At 37.0% G+C, this 13,897-nt stretch overlaps 1 protein-coding gene across 1 annotated transcript in view; it reads left to right on the top strand.

Annotated features, from left to right (window-relative positions):
* Positions 1 to 13,897, top strand: part of LOC137641366 (uncharacterized) — a 413,026-nt gene that overhangs the window by 26,726 nt on the left and 372,403 nt on the right. Inside the window, 3 exon segments of the mRNA XM_068373852.1 lie at positions 12,458 to 12,547; positions 12,549 to 12,583; positions 12,585 to 12,614. Of these exon segments, the coding sequence (XP_068229953.1) occupies positions 12,458 to 12,547; positions 12,549 to 12,583; positions 12,585 to 12,614 (155 nt within the window).

Here is a 13,897-nt window from a genome sequence, read left to right as displayed (position 1 = left end):
TCGACAAGTGCCTGACGAATTTTCTTTTGAAATATCTTGCTCTATATTTTAAACCATATGGAATCCCTGTTCATTGAAATCTTCTCCAAGGTGTTATCATTGTCGTTGGTTTTGAGGATTCATATTTAAGTTTTACATGCCAAAATGCTTTTTTGATGTCTCCTTTGCTAAAATTCTTGACATTTAATAATTTTGGTAGAAATCGTCAAAATTCGGTAGTCAATAGTGATCTCGATGTAGAGCTGTATTTAATGATTGAGGGTCAATGCAAACTCTTATTTTCCCATTTGGCTTTCTAGCAGCTGCCATTTCAAAAACCCATTTCGTCGGTTCCTCTTCTGGAACTAGGATTTTGCGGTTTACCAGTTCATTCACTTCCTCGTTCACTTCCTTACGCATATTAATAAGGATATTCCTGCATAGCAGTACTATTGGGGTCACTGTTTTGTCAACAGTCCAAATCACTTCACCAAGATCCCTTAGCTCGTCATTTGCTTTGATCCTAGAAACTTGGAATTTTTCTTCAATTATTGTCACAAAAACCATTTTCTTATAGGTATCCGCATCAAGGAGTGATTGCAGGTGATTGCCGACAACAGAAAATAGCTCTGTATCACATTCCTTAGTCTTAGGGTTAATTACCACGATTTTACATCTTCATGGCATTTTTCTTCAGCGTGTTCGACATGTACCGATTCTCTGTATTTTTCTTCACTTGGTGTTTGTGGACGTATCATGTGTTAATACAGTAGACTGTTGCATTGGGGTTAAGCAAAAATTTGATGTCATAATCACTGACCCTCATCATTACATATTATCCTGTCACCTTCATTTCACTACAGCCAGCAACTTTTTCTTATTATTTCTGTCTTCGTTCGCTACTGCCTGTACCTTTGGTGCTTTATATTTTACAGCAAAGTGTCCTTTTTTTGTGGAAGCTTTTGCGCACTCGACCATATACAGGACAGTTATGCTTGCCAAAAGCATGACTTCATCCACAACATTTTCAGTCTTGCACCATCTTTTCATTTTGTGCCTTTTCTACTTTCTTCACCTCAATTTTTTTCTCTGAGTTCTTCTGCTCTACCTTTTTGAATTTCCTCTTTTACTGAGCTTTGTCCTCTTTCTCGATAGCTTTTTCCCTTCCATCAGATAATTCCTCTACATGAATCATGTATTATTCATATGTTCTGCAAATATTGCAAGCCTTCTTAAAATCTAAGTTTGATTCCCGAAGCAGCTACTCTTGGAGCTTGCTTTTTGCTTAGAGTACAATCTTGTCAAGAATCATTCAGTCAGGTTCTGCGTAGTTGAATGGCATCACTTTATTTCTCAGTTAAGTGAGAAAAGCATCAAATGGTGTACACTACGCCATATTCCAAAATGGTGTGAATAACCTTAGACTAACATGGGGATACAATACCCTTCAATCGGGCACTCTATTCTATCTTATTTCTCTTCCTTTTGATTTTTTAAAGTTTTTTTTTTTTAGTTTATATTTGAACGATTTATTTTATTGTCGTTACTGTACTTAGAATATTTTATTTAAATTGTTCAGTACTTTTATTTATTTCCTTTCCACGTTGAACTATTTTTTCTTGTTGGAGACCTTGGACTTATAGCATCCTGATTTTCCAATTAGGATAATAATAATAATAATAATAATAATAATAATAATAATAATAATAATAATAATAATAATAATAATAATAATAATAATAATAATAATAATAATAATTAACTATCAAGCTCCTTCCTTTCTTAGTCTGTCATAGCTGTTCCATCCGCCTATTACCAGGATTCCAAAATAATATCGTTTACCGCACAGAAAAAAGTTGATTGTTAGACAGCTAATGTTATTCGTAGACATGTCAAACGCAATCAAATAAACATCTAATGCTGGGAGATTTATGTATCTTGCTCCTGTTTATTCTCGTAAGCCGAAATTGCCCTTATTTTTTTTTTTGCTCTGTTGGAGTGAGTATAAACCGTATGTGGTAGCCGTATATCTGACGGGAATCATTCAACCGTTGCGACGCCAGTCTTTTGTACGTACGTTTGTGTTTACGATTAACGTAATATATTCCCATTAGTGGCCGGTTTGACGTGTGATTTATTGCGTCACCGTCCGGTTGAACAATGTAGCCATCCCATCATACCAAACACAGTTAAACATATAGTATGTGCTATTTTTAGTTGTTAGAGTAGAAGAAAAATTGTTTTCTAATTTCCTTTTAAATAAATATCTGGCCTCAACCCACAAACTGTAATGATTATTGTAAACAATTTTGGCTAATTAATTTCAGTCGGACATTATTTTATAGTTTATATATAACTAAAAGACAATATTCTAAAACTTCATGCGTAACGGCAAAGAATAAAACTCCCCCCCCCCCCCTCTCTCTCTCTCTCTCTCTCTCTCTCTCTCTCTCTCTCTCTCTCTCTCTCTCTCTCTCTCTCTCTCTCTCAAAAGAAAGAACCTTAGGTAAAGAAAGAAGACCGATTTCTAATCTCTGGTAATGACTTTATGCTTTCTGATTATCTGTCAAAGAAGTTAATCTCTTCGCACCTACGAGCCAAACCCTTAAATGCCTATAATAAGGTGGAGGAAACTGGTCTTTACTGTTAATGATTTTATGGTTGATCTGGTTATTTTGTCAAAGAACATAATGTCCTCACACCTGTGTGAAGTCATTAAATGTCGATACAGATAAAGAAAAGACTTCCCATGGAGATTTGGAAGAATGGAAAATGGTATGAAATTATTAAATTTCGTAGGATCTTTTGATAACCGCTCCCTCTTTTAGACACATGCTTATTCGGCCATTATTAGCCTAAGTAAAAGAATCATCAGCCATGAAAGACAGGAAAGCCAACCTGTACGAAATAATACCTTTAGATTACACAAGAGACGGCGACTCTTGACCAAAGGCCGGTGTTTGGCACAACCTTGATTTTATTTTCCACATTTTTACATCCATTTATTGACTATTTCCGGAAATATACTTGAGAAACTCATTTAAAAAATTGTTATTATTACTTGCATTATGCATTTACTTTTTCTTACTTATTTGTATGTTATCTTATTCTGGTATTTCAAGTATCATCACCTTTATTATAATATTGACTACTTTTTATAATATATTCGAAATGTTTAATTTCATGTGGTATTATATTGTGTATTTGATTTAACTCCTTTATATAATGATATTTACAGTAGCAGTTGGCATTCGATTGATGATAAATTTTTTGCACATTTAAACGTGTTTCTTTCATATTTCAAATAAGCCATATATATTAATATATTAAAGTCCGGATTCTCTTAACGACCTCGTGGCCGAGTGGTATGGTCACTGGCATACAGATATCCTGGACGAGGGTTCAAATCCCCGCCGGTCCGATATTATAGTCCTTGGGCGATTCCGCCTGGGGCTCTGATCCCGAGGTCGTTAAGAGAATCCGGACTTTAATGTATTAATATATATGGCTTTTTTGAAATATGAAAGAAACACGTTTAAATGTGCAAAAAATTTATCATTACTCGAATGCCAAGTCCCAAACCTACCAGTTAGCTACGATGGTGAAGATGGGTTGATTTCAATTCTAAGTACAGAAAACCTGAATTTGACAGGTATATGTACAGAAGAATTGTCATTGACTTTTATCTTTCTTCGTGGCGGAGTAGTATGGTCACTGGCATACAGATATCCTGGACGAGGGTTCAAATCCCCGCCGGTCCGATATTATAGTCCTTGGTCGATTCCGCCTGGGGCTCTGATCCCGAGGTCGTTAAGAGAATCCGGACTTTAATGTATTAATATATATGGTTTATTTGAAATATGAAAGAAACACGTTTAAATGTGCAAAAAATTTAACATTAATCGAATTCCAAGTCCCAAACCTACCAATTAGCTACGATGGTGAAGATGGGTTGATTTCAATTCTAAGTACAGAAAACCTGAATTTGACAGGCATATCCTGGACGAGGGTTCAAATCCCCGCCGGTCCGATATTATAGTCCTTGGGCGATTCCGCCTGGGGCTCTGATCCCGAGGTCTTTAAGAGAATCCGGACTTTAATGTATTAATATATATGGCTTATTTGAAATATGTATATATATATATATATATATATATATATATATATATATATATATATATATATATATATATATATATATATATATATATATATATATATATATGTAATATATTATGGTCCTGTGGTCTAGGGCCCAAAATATAATATTATATATATTACGGCTGGCAAGCTACACAACCCTCTCGAGTTCCATACCTGTTTGCTTTTGCATTAAATATATTACACTTGGAAATACTAATACCCAAACACTGTGATAATTATATAACTCCGAGACAGCAATATATAAGACACTGAATATCCAAAAGTCTCTCAAGTACACTCAAAACAGCTTTATGTCATTATTATTAAGAACTATTTAAAACCACCTCTTAGTATGATTCATTAACAGGATACGAGCGAGTGTGAAATAAACACTGGTGATTGAATAATACACTCTTAACAAAAATAATTATATTCTAGATAAATTACAACACTTTGAAAGAACTTACATGAAAAAAAATAAATCACTTGAAATGTTAAGTCTTAGCAAAACTTAAATTAAGACAAAAGAAAAAAAAATATTACGCTCTGAAAATTATATAATCACTTGACTAGAAATATTAAATATGAATAAACCTTAGAATAAGACAAAAGAAATAATTGCACTCAAATGCTTAAACTCTTGAAGATATTTCATAAAGTAACTGATAAACTTACTACCTTCACGTACTTACTTGCATAGGACCAGTTACAAAATGTACATACTATCAACACTCACCACAACGTAATAAACTCAAAATCACATTTTTGTTTTTCGTATCATTTCAAGACATGATTTACTTTGGGGTAGAGACTCACTTTGTAAAGGACACACTATAGATACTGAGAGGGAGTGAGGAAGGCACTTTAGCTCTTTCTCACAAACATGCAGCAATACCTCATAAAAATGTAAAAAACATTTACATAAGCCATTGTTCATATCTCATGTGGATTATATAACACTCTTAACAGATTATGTAAGACGTAAAAAAATATGTGAGATGAAAAGTTAATTTTAAAGATAACGTAGATTTACTTATACTGACTTGAATGAAAAATACAATGAAAATAACCATGAAAGTCTTACATAATTTGTATAACAAACTAATACATACATGAGAGGAACTCATCTTAAGAGCTGGCTATTCACCTCTTCAATGCACATATGAAAACATGAATAAAATTCCTGATTAACTTGTTTACTCTACATTAGACCAGCTTTGTAAGAATCTATACACACACACACACACACACACATATATATATATATATATATATACATATATATACTTGTATATATATATATAAATATACTATATATATATATATATATATATATATATATATATATATATATATATATATATATATATATATATATATATATATATATATATATATATATATATATATATATATATATATATATATATATATATATATATATATTATTCTATACAGTATCAGAAGCTGTCAATTTTTCTCCAGAAAATTTCTTCTAAGTATCCAACCAGTCTTCCGATGACATCTTAACAAGAAATGATTAGATTTCATAGCATTTTCATCATACTTGAATAGGGTACAATATTCATTATTAACTGTTTTTCATTTGAAAATTGACTGTACATTTACTATTGACTGCCAAATCCAAGAAATCTCTATAAAATTTTCTGTATTATTGTAATTAGGCCATTGTTTCCCTTTCCCAAGATTTTGCATTACTGTAATAACATGACAAATTTGGAAGTAATTTATATTTTTACTAACGATACAAACCTGGAGCTATTTATAAGGGATGAGACGAGCCATATGATTTTAGCGAGGGATAACTACCCCAAACGCTAGTTAGCAGGAGTGATAGGCAGGACTTTCTTGGGGGATACGGCTGGTGGCCCAATCTGTATAAGTAGTTCCAGGTTTGTTTCATTAAGAAAAATACAAATTACTTCCAAATTTGTCCTCTGTTCCATCAATCTATACAAACCCTTGCTATTTATAGGGGATGACTTACCTCTTAGGCGGGAGGAATTCCTTACCAACTGGCTCTTAGTATTTAACCAGGGGTTCTCTCCCTATAATATAGATCGTAAGCGATAGAAATCCTGCACCTTGCTAAAAGTTGTCATGCTCTGTACAACTAGTGATCTGCGTAAGCTGTGTGTTTGTGATATTAGCAATGTGGCTTGGTTTAGTAATAGGATGTCTGAGTCACAGGAATTTGAGAGTACTCAGTCTTTAACCAATCCCTCCTTGCTAGAGGTATTGGGAACGAAACCAGTATTATTTCTATATTAGGATACACAAGGGAAATAGATCTTACTTGCAGATAGGGGAGGTCAGCTGTACCGAATGCCATAGTGCTAGTTCCCCTAGGGAAGGGAAGATGAAGGAAAGAAAGAAGCCAGTCATTCTAACTCATTCACCCCAGACTAACCAGGGTAACCTCGCTCCCAAACCCTCTGCTACTTGTCCATCAAGGAGCTTGAGGTGTTTAGACCACTTGCTGTAGAGTCCCCACAGGACCGATGGAAAACGTTTCCAAGCTCCTATGGGTTATGTCTTGCAGGTAGTGGGCAGTGAAGACTGCCTGACGCTTCCACATGCCTGCTTGCAATACCTACACCACAGAGTAGTTCTTTTTGAATGCCAGGGACGTTGCAATGCCCCTGACGTCATGACCTCTGGGTCGTGGTGGTGGAGAAGGGTCAGGATTAACTACCAGGTCGATAACCTTGTAAATTCAAGATGAGATGATGTTCTTTGTGACCCTCCTCTTGACCCTCCCTGTGCTGACAAAGAGTGCAGGCATATGGGGCTGAGCACCTGGTGTTCATTTTAAGTAACACATCAGACTCCTTACTGGGCAAAGTACCAGTTGGTTTGGGCCCTCGGTTATAGAATGAAGGCTCTCAATTCTGAAGCACCTGAATCTAGAATCTGACACCTATGGATTTTGAGTCTTAGTAATAAACTTAGGGATGAAGCTAATAATTACGTCTCCCTTTTCCCTTGAATAGGAGACGTCGTAGGAATGACCATGCAGTTTGCTGATCTTATGGTGGCAATCTGTAGCCTGACATAATGGTTTGTAGGGAGCTCCCTTCAGAGACTGAAGGACTCAAACCATGTTTCAAGGAAGTCTGACTTCCAACTGGGAACAAGTAATTTCTTAATTTCGTATGAGGAGAGAAAGTTCCAACAAGGAGGAAATATCTACTCCCTTCAGTTTAAAGGCGAGACTCAAGGCTGAGCAGTATCATTTGACTACTGCAACCGAGAGGAACATTTATTCCCGAAGGTATACAAGGAACTCCGCTATTGTTGGAATAGAGGCATCGAGGGGAGTGATACCCCTTTCACGACACCAACCGCAAAAAACAGAAAGCTTGGCCTGGTAGACTTACAATGAATAGTGTCTGGGATATCCAGACATCATCTCTGCAACTAATTGCAAAAAGCCTCTTTGAGTGAGAAGATACTGGACAGTCTCCAGTCGTGAAGTCGAAGCAATGCTATGGATTTGTGGTAGATGTTGGCATGTGGTTGTCTGAGTAGATCGTATCATGGTGGAAGTTCCCTCGGAAGCACTGTCAAGAGATGCAGAAGGTGTGCGAACCACTTTGCGTGATGCCATAGTAGAGCTAACAATGTCATTGATAAGTTCCCTCTTATTCTGACTTTGTTGAGAATTTTTTTCATCAGGCAGAATGGGGGAAATGCATAAACATCAGTTTTTCCACTGTTGTTGGAATGCATCTTGCAAGAGAGTTTGGGGTTCCGGAACTGGGGAACAGTAGAGCGGGAGCCTGAAGTTCAGGTCCATCACAAACAGGTCCATAGTTGGAGAACCTAACAAAGTAAGGACTTTGTTGGCTATTATAGGATTCAAAGACCAATCGGAGTACACTGTCTGAGTCGCTCTGCTCAGATTGCTTGCAAGCACATCCCTTTTGCCTGGATTGAAGCGAGCCCATCTGAGTATCTCTAATGTGATAAGGTACTGCCTTGTCTGTTTAGGCAGGCTATTACTGTGGTGTTGTTGGTCTTCAAGACCATGGAGTGCCCTGCCAGGGATTGGTGGAACTGTTGGATGGCAAGGAAGACTGGCCTCATCTCTAAGAGATTTATATACTGGTACCCTTCTGATTTGAACCAAGGGCTGGAGATGGTGTGGTGCAGCATATGATCCCCCAACCCATCTTTCGATGCATCTGAAGAGAGCCTCAGTTTTGGGGAGGGACGAGAAGGTAGAACAGTTTGCGTAGGTTCTCATCTACAACCCACCATTTGACATCCGTCAGTACCTTTGACCCTAACTAAACCAGGGTGTCCCAGGAATTGGATGCTTGATTCCACTGGGTCTTGAGGTGCCACTAGAAGGATCTTATACTGAAGCGACCATTGGGTATTAGACAGGCCAGGGATGATAGGTGGCCTAAGAGACGCAGCCAGCTCTGGGCTCGAAGCTCTTCTCGGCTGAGGAAGGGCCATACTACCTTCCTCAGCCTCTGAACTCTTTCATCTGATGGAAATGCTTTGTGCAGTTTGGTGTCTACTGTATGATCCTGCCTAGATATACCAGTCTTTGAGTGGGAAACAGGTATGACATCTCGAGGTTTACCATGACCCATAGATCTTGGCAAAGCCTTAGAAGCTTGTCTTGGCATTAGAGAAGGGTCTCCACCAAGTCTGCTAGAATTAGCTAGTCTTCTAGATATCTTAGGAAAAGGATGCTGATTCTGTGACCCTAAGACAACACTAGGACGAATACTCTTGTAAAGATCTGAGGTACCGTGGAAAGACCGAAACACAGCACTTTAAACTAGTGTTGATTTTGGTCGAACATGATCCTTAGATACTACCTTAAAGACGGATGGACTGGGATCTTGAAATATGCGTCCTTGTGATCCAGTGTCCACATGAAGTCCTGCGATCTTATTGCTTGTCTGACCGTGTCCATTGTCTCCCTCTTGAACGAAGTTTGTCTGACAGAATTGCTCAAGGCCAAGATCAAGGCCGGGTCTCCAGCCTTCAGATGCCTTTTTTAAGAGAAAAAGTCAACTTAAGAAGCCTGGAGATCAGTCGAGAACCTCTTGAAGAGCACCCTTCTCATACATGGTCTGCATTTTGGCACAAAGGGCCAGCTCCTTTACAGTTCCCTTTGCGTAGGAGCTTGTTGGAACTGCATCCTGAGTCCGGTTAAGGAAAGATTGAATGAACAAGACGGGATACCTCGAACAAATCTCCTCGACCATCCAGGGTTTGGGCCTGAGGTACAGCTACCTTAGCCAGTGGCTTTGCAGACATCCCCCCACAGGAGGACAGTTGGAATTACTGCCCATATTACCGGGCTCGGCCTCTGCCTGATCCCCTATTTCCCTTCCTTCCACTGAGGTTCTTTAAACCTTTCCAGTTACCCTAAAAACACTTTTTAGACACCTTCTGGCTCTGTTGTTTTGAGCCTGTAACCCTATTCGTCGGTGGTTTGAGTGGAGGTTGCTTCTTTTGTGAAGGAGGATGATAGAGCACCGATGTCAGGGCCCTTTGGAGTAGGAAGCTCTGGTTGGACTTCTCCCACCTCTCCACCACCCGCTCGATGTCTACCAGGCTGAAAAGATAACCCCCCTTGAAAGAGGAGTTTCTCAGCTTGGAAACCTCACCCTAAGGGAGCTGTCAATGGAACCTCTCAATGATCAAGTCCCCTCTCTTCAAGATGGTGTTTGCCCACAGGTTAACAACATGTTGGGAGAGGAACTCGATGTTCCTGGTGCCAGAGAGAAGGAAGTTTTCCATCTCCGAGGCTAAGTACGAGACTGGGAGCTAAAACAATCTCCCAAAGGGAACACCCCTTGTAAGAGCCTCTATGGAGTGATCCAGAGGTATCGCTGAAAAAGGTTTGTTGATTACTTCAGCGGCAAGAAGATCTTAGAGGAGGAGACTGCTCGAAGGGAGATAAAGGAGCCTGTAGCTTGCTAAACAGCCTTCCCTCTGGCATTCTTCAACCTCTTTGACTAGGGAAAAGATGCATTGGCCCTCAGTGGTCTTTGAATCATGTAGACTTGGCAAGGACTGTGTCTTTTCCACCCGGCAGGGCGGTCGATGGATTTGAATGGCCATTAATGGATCTAATGCAGGCCAAGACCTACCAGAAGGCATACTCAGACTCCCTCTGCTCCACTAGGGACAAACATTTGGAACTCTTCGTATGGTCGAAGGAGGAAAGGCACCAGGAAGGAGAGAAGCCATCAGGAGAATCCTAGGCATGCCACCCAAGGACTGCAAATGCGGTAGGGCCGCCGTAACTGCCTCCCGCACTACGCTAAATAGTGTGCTAAACTAGGAGGGATCACTACCATATATATATATATATATATATTTATATATAAATATATATATATATATATATATATATATATATATAATATATATATATATATATATTATGTTTATATATATAATATATATATATGTAAATTATATATATATATATATTATAATATATTATGTTTATATATATATATATATATGTATTTATATATAAATATATATATATACATAATATATATATATATATATATTTATAAATATATATGGTATATATATATATATATATAAATATATATATATATATATATATAAATATATACATATATATATAATATATATATAAATATATATATATATATATTCATATATATATATATATATATATATCGTCGTCGTCGGCGCCCACTCGTGTCCGAGTATTGGGTTCTGTCGTTAGCCATCAGCCCTCCTATCTGTGAGTGGGTGCTTATGTCTGATGTGGCTGTTAAGTCCTAGTCTGTGGTGGAAGAGTCGCGGACAGTGTTCACAAGGGAGGTAGGTGGTGGGCGGGGCTGTTCTAATCGCTCTCTCCTTCTTCTCCTCCTAGCTTCCTCATTTTTGTCTCCTCCTCTCCTTGAAGTCCACGGTGCCATGGTGTACTGTACTCCTCCAGGTTTTCCTGTCCCTGGCTGTTTCTTCCCATGAGGAAGGATCGATGTCAGTTAGAGCCAGGGTGCGCTTTAGTTGATCTTTATAGCGCATTTTCGGGGTTCCTCGTGGTCTGGTGCCCTGGGTCAGTTCTCCGTAGAATATTTTCTTTGGGAGCCTAGATGGATCCATCCTATGCACGTGTCCTATCCAGCGGAGGCGGTGGTGGATGATGGTGGCCTCCACGCTGGTACAGCGAGGCACGTTCTAAGACTTCAATGTTTTTGGTGTGGCTCTCCCAGGGGATTTTTAAGATCTGCCCTCAGTTTCATTTGTTGGAAGCGTTCTAGGTTCTAAGATTGTTTTTTATATAGCGTACCATGTTTCACATGCATACAGGAGCGTGGAGATGACTACTGCCTTGAACACCCATTATTTTGGTGGTCATTGTCAGTGCATGGTTATTAAATACTTTTCCCAGTGCTTTGCTCGTATCCCCTGACTAAGAGCCAAAGTAAGAGTTGATATAAGAATAGTTACCCATTAAAAGTAAAGTAATCACTCTGTTTTCTTTTGAGTGTAAGGAGACCTTTAGATATTCCATGTTCATATATATATACATATACATACATATATATTTATATATATATATATCTATATATAAATATATATATATATATATATATATATGTATATATATGTATTTGTCTTAGTCTAAGGTTTAGCTCAGATTTAATATTTCGAATGATTTATTTTTTCATGTCAATTTTGAATTGTTAATTTTTTATAGAATATATTCATTTCATAAAGTGTGTATTATTCGATCACCAATACTTTTCTCAGTGCTTTGCTCGTACCCCCTGACTAGGAGCCAAAGTAAGAGGTTGATATAAGAATAGTTTTGAGTGTACAGTAAGGGGACCTTTAGAGATTCCATGTTCATATATCTATATATATATATATATATATACACACACATATATATATATTATATATATATATATATATATATAAATATATATATATATATATATATACATATATATATACACATATATATATATGTATATATATATATATATATATATAGACATATATATATGTATATGTACATGTATATATATATATATATATATATAGACATATATATGTATGTATATATATATATATATACATGTACACACATATGTATACATATCATGTATATATATATATATATATATACACATGTACACACATATGTATACATACATGTATATATATATAAATATATATATATATATATATATATTCTGTTTATCTAATTAAAAGGAGAAATATCAACATTTTTTTTTTCCATTTATTAATTCATAGACTCATTCTCTTCCTCTCATTAATTTTGTAGGATGTAGGGGCGGCCTTCTTGGTTGATGAGCGTTATATCATAACTGATCAAAGAGGATCCCTATTTATACTGGATCAAGGGGCACACTTCTAAGTTTGTCTATTATACTACAACTGATCAATCTTCCTGATCAACGGACGAAATGCACTGTTGGCACGTAAGTATAAAAATATGTACTTTGGAGGAAATGTAACTTGACAGTGGTTGCTTGAGATAAATGTCACAAATGTTTGTACGGACATAATAAAAGAAATAAACTTAACAGAACCGCACGGGGGACAGTGGTTTTACCAGCTCCAATTGAAAAAAAAAAATAAATTTAATATCACAATTATATTTATATTCTATTCTTCTTCCTGCAAGAGAACTCTTGTTTACCCGGAGTAGCCAGCCTTAATTTTAAGACGCATAAGAATTATTACAGGTAACACCTTAGTTCCCTATGATTCAAGCAATTAATCAAAATTCACCTCCTTTTTAATTCTTCTAAAGTTAAATATACTACATAATTGTTTAATTTATACAGCTACTTTTCAATTCCTCTTATGACATATAGCCTAGGGCCCAAGGCTATAGTACATAAGTTTTAAATTTCTACACTTACTTTTCAATTCTCCTTTTGCCATATAGCCTAGGGCCTAAGGCTATACTACATACCGGTAATTATTTAATTTCTACAGCGTCTTTTCAATTCTTCTTAAGCAATTTAGCCTAGCACCCAAAGCTATACTACCTAAGGATTAAATTTCCTACACCTACTGTTCATTTCTTATCAGGCCATATACCCTAGAGCTCTAGGCTATACTAATCTGTATTAAATTTCTACACCTACTTTTCAATTCTTCTAATGCCATATAGACTGGGGCCTTAGGCTATAATATACAAATATGACAAATTTGGAAGTAGTTTGCATTTATCCTAACAATTCACACCTGTAGCTATTTATAAAGGATATTACTTTCAGTGAAGCTGAAACACGAGCCATTAGACTTTTAGTGAGGGTTAACCAACCACTCGCTGGTTAGCGTGGGTGGTGGGGCGGGAGGTAGTAGCTACCCCACTCACTTACACAACTGGGCTGTGAACCCCACTTTGCTTGGAGGTAGGACTTCAAAGAAGACTGGTGCTTATAGGCCAATTTGTATAAATGGCTACAGGTTTGTATCATTAGATAAAATAAAAATTACTTCCAAATTTGTCATTTGTTCCGTCACAAATACAAACCAACAATATTTATAGGTGATGACTTATCTATTTACGAGGGCAGAAGTCTGTGCCAACTGCCTTTTTTACTTTGACCTGGGGTTTTCCCCTTTATGTGTTTTGCACGTATTTGGCGGAAACTGTACCAAGTGCTATGCATGGACTGTGGCCTATGCAAACTGTATGCTTATGATACTAGCACTGTGACTTGTCCAAGTAAGTTCTCCAAGTCATCAG

This window comes from Palaemon carinicauda, chromosome 5 (assembly GCF_036898095.1).
Source record: "Palaemon carinicauda isolate YSFRI2023 chromosome 5, ASM3689809v2, whole genome shotgun sequence".
In the NCBI taxonomy this organism is placed as follows: Eukaryota; Metazoa; Arthropoda; class Malacostraca; order Decapoda; family Palaemonidae; genus Palaemon; species Palaemon carinicauda.
This window is presented reverse-complemented; position numbering and strand designations above follow the sequence as displayed.